This window comes from Capsicum annuum, chromosome 10, assembly GCF_002878395.1.
Source record: "Capsicum annuum cultivar UCD-10X-F1 chromosome 10, UCD10Xv1.1, whole genome shotgun sequence".
NCBI classification, from domain to species: Eukaryota; Viridiplantae; Streptophyta; class Magnoliopsida; order Solanales; family Solanaceae; genus Capsicum; species Capsicum annuum.
The window spans coordinates 193,195,519-193,205,962 of NC_061120.1; the positions used below are offsets into that span (position 1 = coordinate 193,195,519).

Below are 10,444 nucleotides of genomic sequence, written 5' to 3' on the forward strand. Positions count from 1 at the left end.
ATTAAGTTTGAAATTATAATTATCTTATTCTTTAAAACTGCTATATACGTAATATTGAAAAAGTAATGTTATAAGGAGAGTTTTATGTAAAAATTTAAAAGATTGAGGTTATATGTAATAATAATAAAAGTTGGAATTGAAGTTGGAAAATTGTGAAAACAACAAAAACCTGTTTTTCCTTTTCAGAATTTTTTTTCGGAATTATTTTCCGAATTTTCATGGCCAAACACCACAATTTCCAACTCCGAAAAAAGTTTACGGAAAAAAGAAAAAAAATTTCATGGCCAAACGGGCCCTTAATATACTCTTTATTTAAGAACCAATAAATAAAAAAATAATTTTACATGTTGCCCCTATTAATTATAAGTTATCTAAATGTTGAAATATAAATAGTATTAATAATAAGAATAAAATATTGAAGGAAGGTGATTAGATCGAATGGAGCAGTTACTGCTTATTAAGGGCATGCCCCTATAAAAAGATTAGAAAGGTGCGAAAGATGCGAATTATATAGAAAGGTTAGTAAGCTGTGAAAGATGCGAATTAGATTAGAAGGTTAGGAAGGAGTGCACACATGTTAGTAAGTTGGAGTGCTTTATTTTGTGATCCATACTAGTAATCGTAGTGTTACACATGTAGTTTCTTGTTCTTAGAGTTTTTAGTGATGTTTGTTGTTTTGGGTAGATCTATTGTACTAGTTTTGTTTCTGTTATTATTTGTTGTTTTGTTACTAGCTATTGTTTCTTATTTTTGTATTAAGTCCTTTTCCAGATTGATTTTGTCATGAGCCGGGGGTCTATTGGAAATAACCTCTCTACCTCATCTATGAAGTAGTAGTATAGACTGTGTACACTCTACCATCTTCAGATTCACAATATACTAGGTATGTTGTTGTTGTAATAAGGATAAAATAATAAATTATCTTTTGATGTTTTGAACTGAAAAAATAAAATTGGATAACTATTTCTAGTGTAGACTACGAATAAAGATAGATGGAGGGAGTAAAAAGAAACTCAAAAGAAAAAAAAATGTCTCCCAAATTTGCGTTAGTGTGCAAAGTGATCTACAAAGTTAAAGAACCTTTCTTCTATGTTTGTCCACCTTCTTTTCTCTTGGCCTTGAAGCAATCCTTCTATTGGGGACTCAAAATCTTGAGGATCCCATTCAACTTTCCATTGTAGTCATTCTCTTGTTAATTTTGAGTGAGTGGTCGAGTTATTGAATCAGAGATTGATTCAAAATTTGGATACAAGTTCGAAATTTAATCATAACTCATTCGATTATTTTGATTTATTGATTTCAAGATCTTTTTGAGCAAAATTAAACAGATGAGGAAATGGAATAAGCCAAATTATAAATGAAGCAAGCAACTACTATACACATGAGTGGAGCCGTTTTAAGCGACTATTCTGATATTCAAATTTGATAGAGATGAAATTGGAGCAGTTGATATCGGAGAGAAGAGGAGTGACCTAACCACTTAGGAAGAATCGAAACCATAGAAAACGTTCCACCTTCGCCGTCCTTACCTCTATTAACCAATAATGTGGAACTATTAACATGGTTACCCCTGGAACAGAAATATATTGTACTTCAAAATAGTCACTAGGGAACACGCTTTTTTGACCGCCGTGGTATGATTTTTTGTTTTGTGCTATTTCATCATAGGCTGTCGGAAAGGTGGTTCTGTGCAAATTATTCGTTGAAAAAATATGAGGCTTTTAGAGATTAAATGTCAGTTGTTATATATGAATGTATATTTAATTTTATACATCTTTAACATAACTGGGAAGAAAATTTACACACCCTTAACTAAATTCTTTGCTCTTCCATTGACTATACATTATTGTAATGTGCAAAGTATTATATAGCTTATGAGCTTGTAGCAACTTGTTCTAAATTCATAGCTAAAGCAACAAACACCTTTAAGTTTCGAGTCCCTAACATTAATTTACTGTACTATCTAAAGGAACCTTTGCTAATTGCTGCCATAGTAGTGTCTCCCTAACATTAAATTTTTTAGAGTTTGCCATAAACTTAGGCATAAATCATTTAACATTAATTACCATGTGCCAAAAGCTAGGTATCCTCGCCACCACGTGCAACTCACATGTATACTTCTAGTCTCACTTAGTCGTATTTTTGCCTTGTATTTTCCTCCTCTACTTCTTCCAGCACCCTCCCCAACCCCAAACCCCTCCATATGCTTATGGAGTAAGTCATAATATTTTTTTTTGTGTAAGTCAACTTACACACACTTTGACTATTTTTATACAAGGTATCTGTCACCTTCTACTAGTACAGGAACAAGATAACTCTTTTCACCAAAGACTCAGATAGATAAGAAGAAACTATGTTTTTTTTTTTTTTTTTTGCGTTCAAGAAAAATTAAACCTTAAATTTAATAATTCTCAACCTACTTCATTAACTAACAGGCAACAACCTGAGTGCTAAGCACCTATGATAAATATTGCTAGCTATTCTACGTTTCTGATCGACATGACTTTTGAATATATTTAATATAGTGTTGGTACTAATTTTTAAGGAATTAAAATATAATGCATTAATGACAAGCCATGCACTTTGTGTCCATATATTTCCTTTCCAAATTAAGACTTGACTCCCCCAATAAGTACCTCCACTTTCCTCCCCTCTATCCATTGGCACTCAATTACCCTATTAGCATCTCCATTTCTACTCTTGACACTCTCTATCTCTCTTGTTCTCTTTCTGTTCTGATATTGAAAGAAATGTCTATAACTTGGATGCTAATTTGCATTGCTAGTCTTGTCTCTTTTCTGACGTCCGTCGACGCAAAGGTCCGTGGTGTTTACACTGTTGGTCCATGGCAGGACGCCCATGCCACCTTTTATGGTGGCTCTGATGCCTCTGGCACTATGGGTACTTATCTCTCTTATCCTTATGTTTTATGAACGATTGATTACCTGTAATTATATTTTAGGTGACTTCTAGAATAAGCGTTATATTTATTAATTATGATAACGATTTAAGTAGAGAAAATATCTTCTTCTTTTCGTCCTAAAGTTATATATATTATATATTAGTATAATTGACTTAAGTTTTGGAATGGTTAAGTAATAATTATGTTAAATATGTGATTATTCACTCGTAAAAATATCAAAAGTGCATGGTCAATTCAATTAATTGAAGATTTTTATGTGTTTATTACGTTATTATAGATACTAAAGTCAAAATGTATTAATAAGTGAGGGGCTAGAAGTGCTAATACTCAACCTATTTATGTACATTTACTCATGAGTGAAGTTCAACGCATGCAACTTATGTCATCATAACAACACAAACTCATCGAATCACATACTTAGGTGTACTTGTACAAAAGTAGCAGTTGAATGGGTGACTCCGTGGAAAGTACTCGTCTTGATTGTATAAATATTCTTTTTACATTATCGATAGACAAAACCTAAAGCCAAAAATTAAACTTATATGTTTGTTGTTTTCTAATGTGTTTTTTTTTCCTTTTCCCACCAGGGGGTGCATGTGGATATGGAAATTTGTACAGCACAGGATACGGAGTGAACAATGCAGCATTAAGCACAGCACTTTTTAACAGTGGCCTAAGCTGTGGTGCTTGCTTTGAGATAAAATGCACTGATCCAAAATGGTGCACCCCTGGAAACCCATCCATTTTAGTAACAGGCACAAATTTTTGTCCACCAAATTATGCTTTGCCAAATGATAATGGTGGTTGGTGCAACCCTCCCCGCCCACATTTCGACCTCGCCATGCCTATGTTCCTTAAAATTGCTGAGTATCGTGCTGGCATCGTCCCTGTTACCTATCGAAGGTTAGTCGCACTGGATATCAAATTTATATACAGTGATTGATAATCTGATAAAAATGATATTATATACAATACAAGATTAAGATTATATTGTATGTATGTATAATTAATAAATATTGAATAATGATATCTTCTTTCTAATTTGCTTCTTTGTATTTTGAATCTATATGTTTTTTCTAAAAATCATAACTCCAACGCACGATGAAATGTGAATAAAACGTCTCATCGAGTTGAAACATTATTTTCTTCCCATCGCTATATATATCTCAATATAGAGTCAATAGTTTTATATGTAAAATTACTAAACTCAATCACTTGTTTTTCCTCAATTTTTTGTACGTATCCATCCTGCAAATATAAACACAATTGAAAAAAAAGAAAAAAAAACTTGTAAATATCTCTTAACCCCATAGTACAAAAAAATTCTCAACTATTTTGATGGAATGACAGGGTTCCATGCAAGAAGCAAGGAGGAATAAGATTCACAATCAACGGTTTCAATTACTTCAACATGATCATAGTTACCAACGTGGCAGGTGCTGGTGACATCCAGCAAGTTCAAGTCAAAGGTACCAACACTAAATGGATATTTATGAGTAGAAATTGGGGACAAAATTGGCAATCCAATGTTGTTCTTGTTGGTCAAGCACTTTCCTTTAAAGTCAAAGCTAGTGATCATCGTTATGTTACCTCATACAACGTGGCACCTTCTAATTGGCAGTTCGGTCAGACTTATGAAGGCAAAAATTTCAGAGTTTGAGTTAAATAAAATTACCCAGAAATAAATTGCTTTTCCTTAGTTATTCATACTATATAGTACTAATTTTTCTCCCTTTTTAATGGGAAAAATTATAGGTATATCGAGGATTAGTTTAATTTTCTTCTATATTTTGTAACGTCTCTCGATTCCTCTCTTGCTAGAGGATTAGAATCGTTCATTTCTAAGTCCGAGGTTGTGGTTATTCCACGTGAATGGGACTGTATTACTTTTTTTTTCTTTGTTTCTTTTTTTACTTTTAGTGATGTTGATGTGGCTGCAAGGATCAACGTTGGGATAAAAATGTAGTCCGCAGCTCTACATGATATGACTGCTAGTAACTTATATGTAGTGAAAATGAAAATAATTATATGTTGTCTATGAATATGAGTATAACATATTCTCTCTTATGAATTATTTATTAGATGTATATTTGGTGATGTTTCAATGTTATGGAGTGGCTATATGTTGATTAGTGATGAATTAGGAGGCCGGTTTTAATAAGTGCTATGCACATACAATGTAAATGTAAAATAATAGCAGTCCGATGCATCAAAATTTTTGTTATGTGCAGGGTCGAGGAAGGAACCCACCATGAGGGTCTATTGTATGCAGTCTTACCTTGTATTTCTATCAAAGACTTGGAGGACTGAAAAATATTTTCTCAAAGTCCTTTCATGTCTCCCCTTTTATTGTCGTATCTAGAAATAGTATATGTTTTGAGATGACACTAAAATAGAGTTGTTATATTAATTACTTAAAGCTGTTATAAGAGAAAGTTGAGAGAAATATGAAATAGTTTTAAAATATGATATTCTGCTTCAATCCAGCAAAAATGAGATAAAATGAAGATAGTCTTATTCTCTGTTTTTTCTCGTTTTGTGTTCTTTCTGTGGATTTTTTGTGAAAATTTGTTTTCGTGGTAAAGATATGAAATAGTTTTCTGCATCCATAATCTTAGGTGTTGTCAAATTTATAATTGATAAATTTGGAGAGAATAAGAAGAAGTTGAGAGAAATAATAGGAAGGGAATATTGAGAAAATGAAAGAGATAAAATCAACTTATTTTTAATTGATATATTATACTAACCATAGTTAGAAGTTTAGTTTAGAACAAATTAAATCTTAACCATTTAATTTAATTATACTATGTGTCATTAATTAAAATAGGGACTTGGAGAAATGGACAAAAAAAAAAAACGGAGAGGAGCCAAATCGTAAGTTTTGGTTTTTACATCCTCATCACCAAGATTGGCTAACATGGAGAGTCATTGTCAGTCACCTAACATCAGTTGAGTGTTTATGGCCGCCAAAGCCCACAAATTTATTTTTGTGCAATGCATCTCCAAGCTACGGATAACCAAGCCTATATGATCACTCTACCATCTCCGTATTTGTCCGGCCAAATATTGACTATGACATTGATTGCTGGATTTTAACTCTCCAAAAATTCGTTCTAAATCAATATCGCATGTACGTTTTGTACACCATTAAAGTATACTACACCTCATGCGTAGCATCCTTTTCTTTCCAACCATTAACACGGTACTTGCACACCTAGCCACATGATTGGTTGGAACATAAAGGAGAGTGATCCACTTGTTCCTCTAATATTTCTTGTGCAATATCGAGAGGAATGATTTTCTAGTCCTTTATAATTTTCTTTTATACATACATATTTGTTTATAAGAGAACTTCTGTATGTTGTCTTCTAACTTCAGCTGGAGGTCTATCAGAAACAGCTTCTCTATCTCTTTAGAGATAGTGGTATGAACTGTGTACACTCTACTCTCCCCAGACCTCACTATATGGGAATATATTGGATATGTTATTGTTTATAAGAGAACTTCCATTTTTACGCCTCAAAAATCTTTATTTTACACATTAGACATTTGAAGAGGTCATTTTCTTCTATTCAAATTGTAAGAGGATAAAAGATCTTATTTTCTAAGGAATGACTCGTGCATCTGCAATAATTTCAACCATAAATTCTTCTACTCGAAAAAGTGTTAAATTCTGTTGGCTAACTTTGACTATTGATTCAACATTTTTCCTACTACACTCTATTATAATCCTTCAACTCCATTTCAAGGACCATAATACATAACAAAATATCAAGATTTCAAACAGAACAGTCTAGTTGTAGTAAACTTCCATAACTAATAAAAGGACAATCCGGTGGACTAAAACTCCCTCTATGTGCGTCGTCGGACCACAAGGGTCTGTTGTATGCCAGCCTTACCTGCATTTGTGCAAGACTAATAAACTGAACACATAAATCTACCATTACCAAACAGACTAAATTACAAAAAGAGGACAAGCTATACATCTTTGTTAAAGACATTTCCATAGTTCTATGGCAGAAGTTCTTGAAGAAAAAAGTACTAGTAACAGGCACACCAAAAACTTTCTTTCCTCTTTAATTCTATGAAAGAAGTGAAAGTGAAGGTCTTGGATACTTGGCCTTTGCGGGAGTCCCTTCCGCGCTGCTTTTGCAGGACTTCTTGAGCGCAAAACTTGATCGACTATGCTGATTTACTTGCCGGACTTTTTTATCATTTTTAGCTACATCCTTGGACTCCTGAAGCTGTTCTAGAGCTTTTACTACTTCATCCATTGTTGGCCTCGACTTGGGGTCCATCGATATGCATTGAAGAGCCAGGATAGCAACTTTCATGGCATGAGTGAGTGAATATTGCCCTTCAAGACGGGCATCTAGAACACGGAAAACTCTACGTTTGTTGGTCAAATAAGGTTTTGCCCAATCAACCAGACTATGTTCCCCCGTGGGTCGATTCTTGTCTATAGCTTTCTTGCCGGATAGAATTTCTAACAGAACTACCCCGAAGCTGTATACATCGCTCTTGGCAGTAAGATGGCCTTCCATGAAAAAGAAAAGTAATCAGCTCAGGACTTGGTTGCATTATAACAAGTGCCAATTAGCTCAGAGCATAACATTCGTATACACATTTAACCCTCACCTAATCGTATGAACTCTGTATCCAGATACAATTAACAGGACGAGATGACTATATGAGAATGTGCACATAAAGTTCATCTTTTGTAGACAGAGCCGTGTAAAAGGAAACAAATAATACCATCAGGTGGTGAACTTGAAAATGAAATTGGGTAGCATGGAGACAAACCTGTGGATAGATACTCTGGAGCAGCATATCCATAAGTTCCCATAACCCGAGTAGACACATGGCTCTGATCACCCACTGGACCATCTCTGGCCAACCCAAAATCAGAAAGTTTGGCGTTGTAGTCCTGTAGATGTAGAGCGTAAAATTGAGTGCGAAAGACGAGTATCTTAAAACCTAAAAGATTTCGACATCACCCATGTTGTAAAATTGAGTGCGAAAGACAAGTATCTTAAAACCTAAAAGATTTCGACATCACCCATGTTTTAACAGGACGGACAGTGTAAAGTGACTCTTTGAGATGATATTCACATACCGAGTCGAGCAGAATATTAGAAGTCTTGAAGTCTCTATAAATAACTTTTGTTTCAGCATTATGAAGAAATGCAAGGCCCCTTGCAGCACCAAGTGCCACTTTCATACGAAGGCTCCAAGAAAGTGGTTGGTAGAAAGAACCTCCTGACACAGACAAAAAAACCACATATCATCTAGGAAGCCACAGCTTGTTCAGATGAACCATAAAGAATTACACGGGTAAAGAATATAAAACACGTGCAGAACTCACTCCTAAATAGATGATTCTCCATGCTACCCTTAGGCATAAACTCGTAGACCAAGAGCCTGTGATCTTCCTCTAAGCAATAGCCAATCAATTTAACAAGATTTGCATGCTGTAGTTGCCCAAGATAATTTATCTCAGCCTGCATATTTGCATGGTTGAGAACATAAGGCACGTTGCTTATAATAAGTGGCAGTCACTTTTAGCGAAATGCTATATAAGAACTGGGAGCTAGATGCAAATCAAGTCATCCTATTCATCACAATTTCATTGATCAGATAGGTTCTTTTCCCAAATTCACATATAAGGTTATCTAGCAAAGTCCAGTAATAAATATGCTTTAAAGAACAGATTGTGCAGATAAGCCCACGGAACAATGATTTCACAGAAACTCCAAGAAGAACAAAGCTTCTACTCACCAGCCATTCTCTGTGCCCCTGCCACCCTTCTTGGTTTAACTTCTTCACAGCTATCACAATTCCGGTACCAGGCTTTGATGCTGCAAGAGTATGCTCATCGACCCACCCTTTGAACACCGAACCAAAACCTCCTTCTCCTACTACACTGTCAGGACGGAAATTTCTTGTTGCTGCTCGAAGTTCACTAAAAGTGTAGCTCCTCAAGTTGGAGGACTGCAAGATCTCACCCTCACTCCGAGGAGTAGGAGGTATGGAAGCTGATGAGCGTTTGCTATTCGAATTACTAGTATCGGTACCATTTCCACTCGCATTTCTTGAACCAAGCCCTAAAAGAATCCATTTAAGCGCAAGCAAAAGAATCAAGATGTACATCCAACAGTAGAAAGCAATTTACTACACCTTCCGATTGAATTTGTTTGTCTTACTTTCCTTTCTAGTCTACTTAATAAAGAAAGTCTCTTTCCTTTTTGGCTACTCTTTAATTTTAACTTTACACATAACATATTTATAACCACAAGATTAGAGAACATTTTGATACATTCTACGTATCTTTAGTTTATGACCACCAGATTCAAAGGCACTGTGCTTCACAGACTAAGCAAATTTCCATACATAAAACAGAAACTTTTCAAAGGCACTATGCTCATTGAAGCACAAGCAAATGTAACCAACCATCTTTGCAATTTGCAAAAAAATGAACAAGTACAAAGCAGTAAACAACACTAGAGCTAACAAATCATACCTTTCAAAAATAAAATTATACAAAAAGACAGTAAACTTATCATACCTGAAACAGTATAAAATGTTGTCTCAACCTTGACTTGGTTGCTCAAACAAATCCCCATTAGACCAAAACCTCCCAAAAAGCTAATACAATCTTTTTAGCTCCACTAACCACAAGACAAATAAAAAAAGTCTTTTTAAGTTTTCATCAATACAAACCCCAAAAGGCCATTGACCCTCAGATCTAGTGTGAACTCAAGAACCTTCCTCTTTCTTCACTACATCAAGAAATGGCAACAAGTTTTGAGATAAAAAAGAAAAAAAGATTGTCTCTTTTTTGATGAACTGAGGTGTTATTGTTTAACCCCACTTGGCTATGAGGAGGTTGGAAGTAAAAGGACAGGGGGGGAAAGGTGGTTTTATTGCTTTCTTGATTCTCTATGGTACTTTTGAGGTGAAGTGTTTCTTAAAACTTTTTTGTTGGTGAAAACACCATAGATGGTTGACTTGCTTTTTAGCCTCTTTGTCTTTTACTAGCTAGTAGCAGCTTACGCCTTACAGTAGTAGGACAAGCAACCAAAAGAGTGATCAATGAATGACATAAAAGATAGGATGGCCAATTCAGATTTATGAACGGGTAATTATGTGAAGAAGTTGAAGGAGGGCTGAACATTTGTAATTATATAATAACAATAGAAATAATATTACTAATATATTTAGTGTATTATCATAAAGTAGAGTATACGTGATTCGTATCATTATGTCAAAGCTAAAGTTAAAGTAGAGAGATTGTTTCTGATAAGTTTTCTGTTCAGGAGAAACAGTCGTACAAATAATTGGATTAAACATTTGTGTTCTATTTGACTTCGCGTCTGTCCTTAACTTGTCCCTATTGTGTGCCGTGAATACCTGATGCTAACATGACACTTTTGAAAAAAAAAACAATTATTTTGTAAATTGAAATGTTCAACTAATACTATTTAAAAGTAAGTTTAGATGTAAGTGTATTAGACCTAAATT

General features: G+C 34.5%; 2 protein-coding genes across 2 annotated transcripts; one reads left to right on the forward strand and one right to left on the reverse strand.

The window, feature by feature from the left end:
• The first annotated feature begins 2,550 nt into the window (after nucleotides 1-2,550).
• On the forward strand, nucleotides 2,551-4,961 carry LOC107843478 (expansin-A3). Its single transcript, XM_016687787.2, has 3 exons — nucleotides 2,551-2,901; nucleotides 3,511-3,826; nucleotides 4,274-4,961. The coding sequence occupies exons 1-3, from the start codon at nucleotides 2,577-2,579 to the stop codon at nucleotides 4,581-4,583; spliced, it is 951 nt and encodes a 316-aa protein (XP_016543273.2). The 5' UTR covers nucleotides 2,551-2,576; the 3' UTR covers nucleotides 4,584-4,961.
• A 1,683-nt stretch (nucleotides 4,962-6,644) lies between these two features.
• LOC107843477 (probable serine/threonine-protein kinase PBL11) lies at nucleotides 6,645-10,095 on the reverse strand. The gene is made up of 6 exons (XM_016687786.2): nucleotides 9,489-10,095; nucleotides 8,702-9,027; nucleotides 8,289-8,424; nucleotides 8,040-8,182; nucleotides 7,727-7,850; nucleotides 6,645-7,460 (listed from the first exon to the last, which is right to left on the reverse strand). The coding sequence occupies exons 1-6, from the start codon at nucleotides 9,544-9,546 to the stop codon at nucleotides 7,006-7,008; spliced, it is 1,242 nt and encodes a 413-aa protein (XP_016543272.1). The 5' UTR covers nucleotides 9,547-10,095; the 3' UTR covers nucleotides 6,645-7,005.
• Nucleotides 10,096-10,444: the final 349 nt, after the last annotated feature.

Excerpts from the sequence above, each read along its gene's own strand:
- LOC107843478 (XM_016687787.2), top strand. The coding sequence starts at position 2,577 with ATGCACTTTGTGTCCATATATTTCCTTTCCAAATTAAGACTTGACTCC. Across the intron at positions 2,902-3,510 it reads TGATGCCTCTGGCACTATGG|GGGGTGCATGTGGATATGGA; the intron begins GTACTTATCTCT and ends TTTTCCCACCAG. Across the intron at positions 3,827-4,273 it reads GTCCCTGTTACCTATCGAAG|GGTTCCATGCAAGAAGCAAG; the intron begins GTTAGTCGCACT and ends ATGGAATGACAG.
- LOC107843477 (XM_016687786.2), bottom strand. The coding sequence starts at position 9,546 with ATGGGGATTTGTTTGAGCAACCAAGTCAAGGTTGAGACAACATTTTAT. Across the intron at positions 8,183-8,288 it reads GGAGAATCATCTATTTAGGA|GAGGTTCTTTCTACCAACCA; the intron begins GTGAGTTCTGCA and ends TGTCTGTGTCAG. Across the intron at positions 7,461-7,726 it reads TCCAGAGTATCTATCCACAG|GCCATCTTACTGCCAAGAGC; the intron begins GTTTGTCTCCAT and ends TTTTCATGGAAG.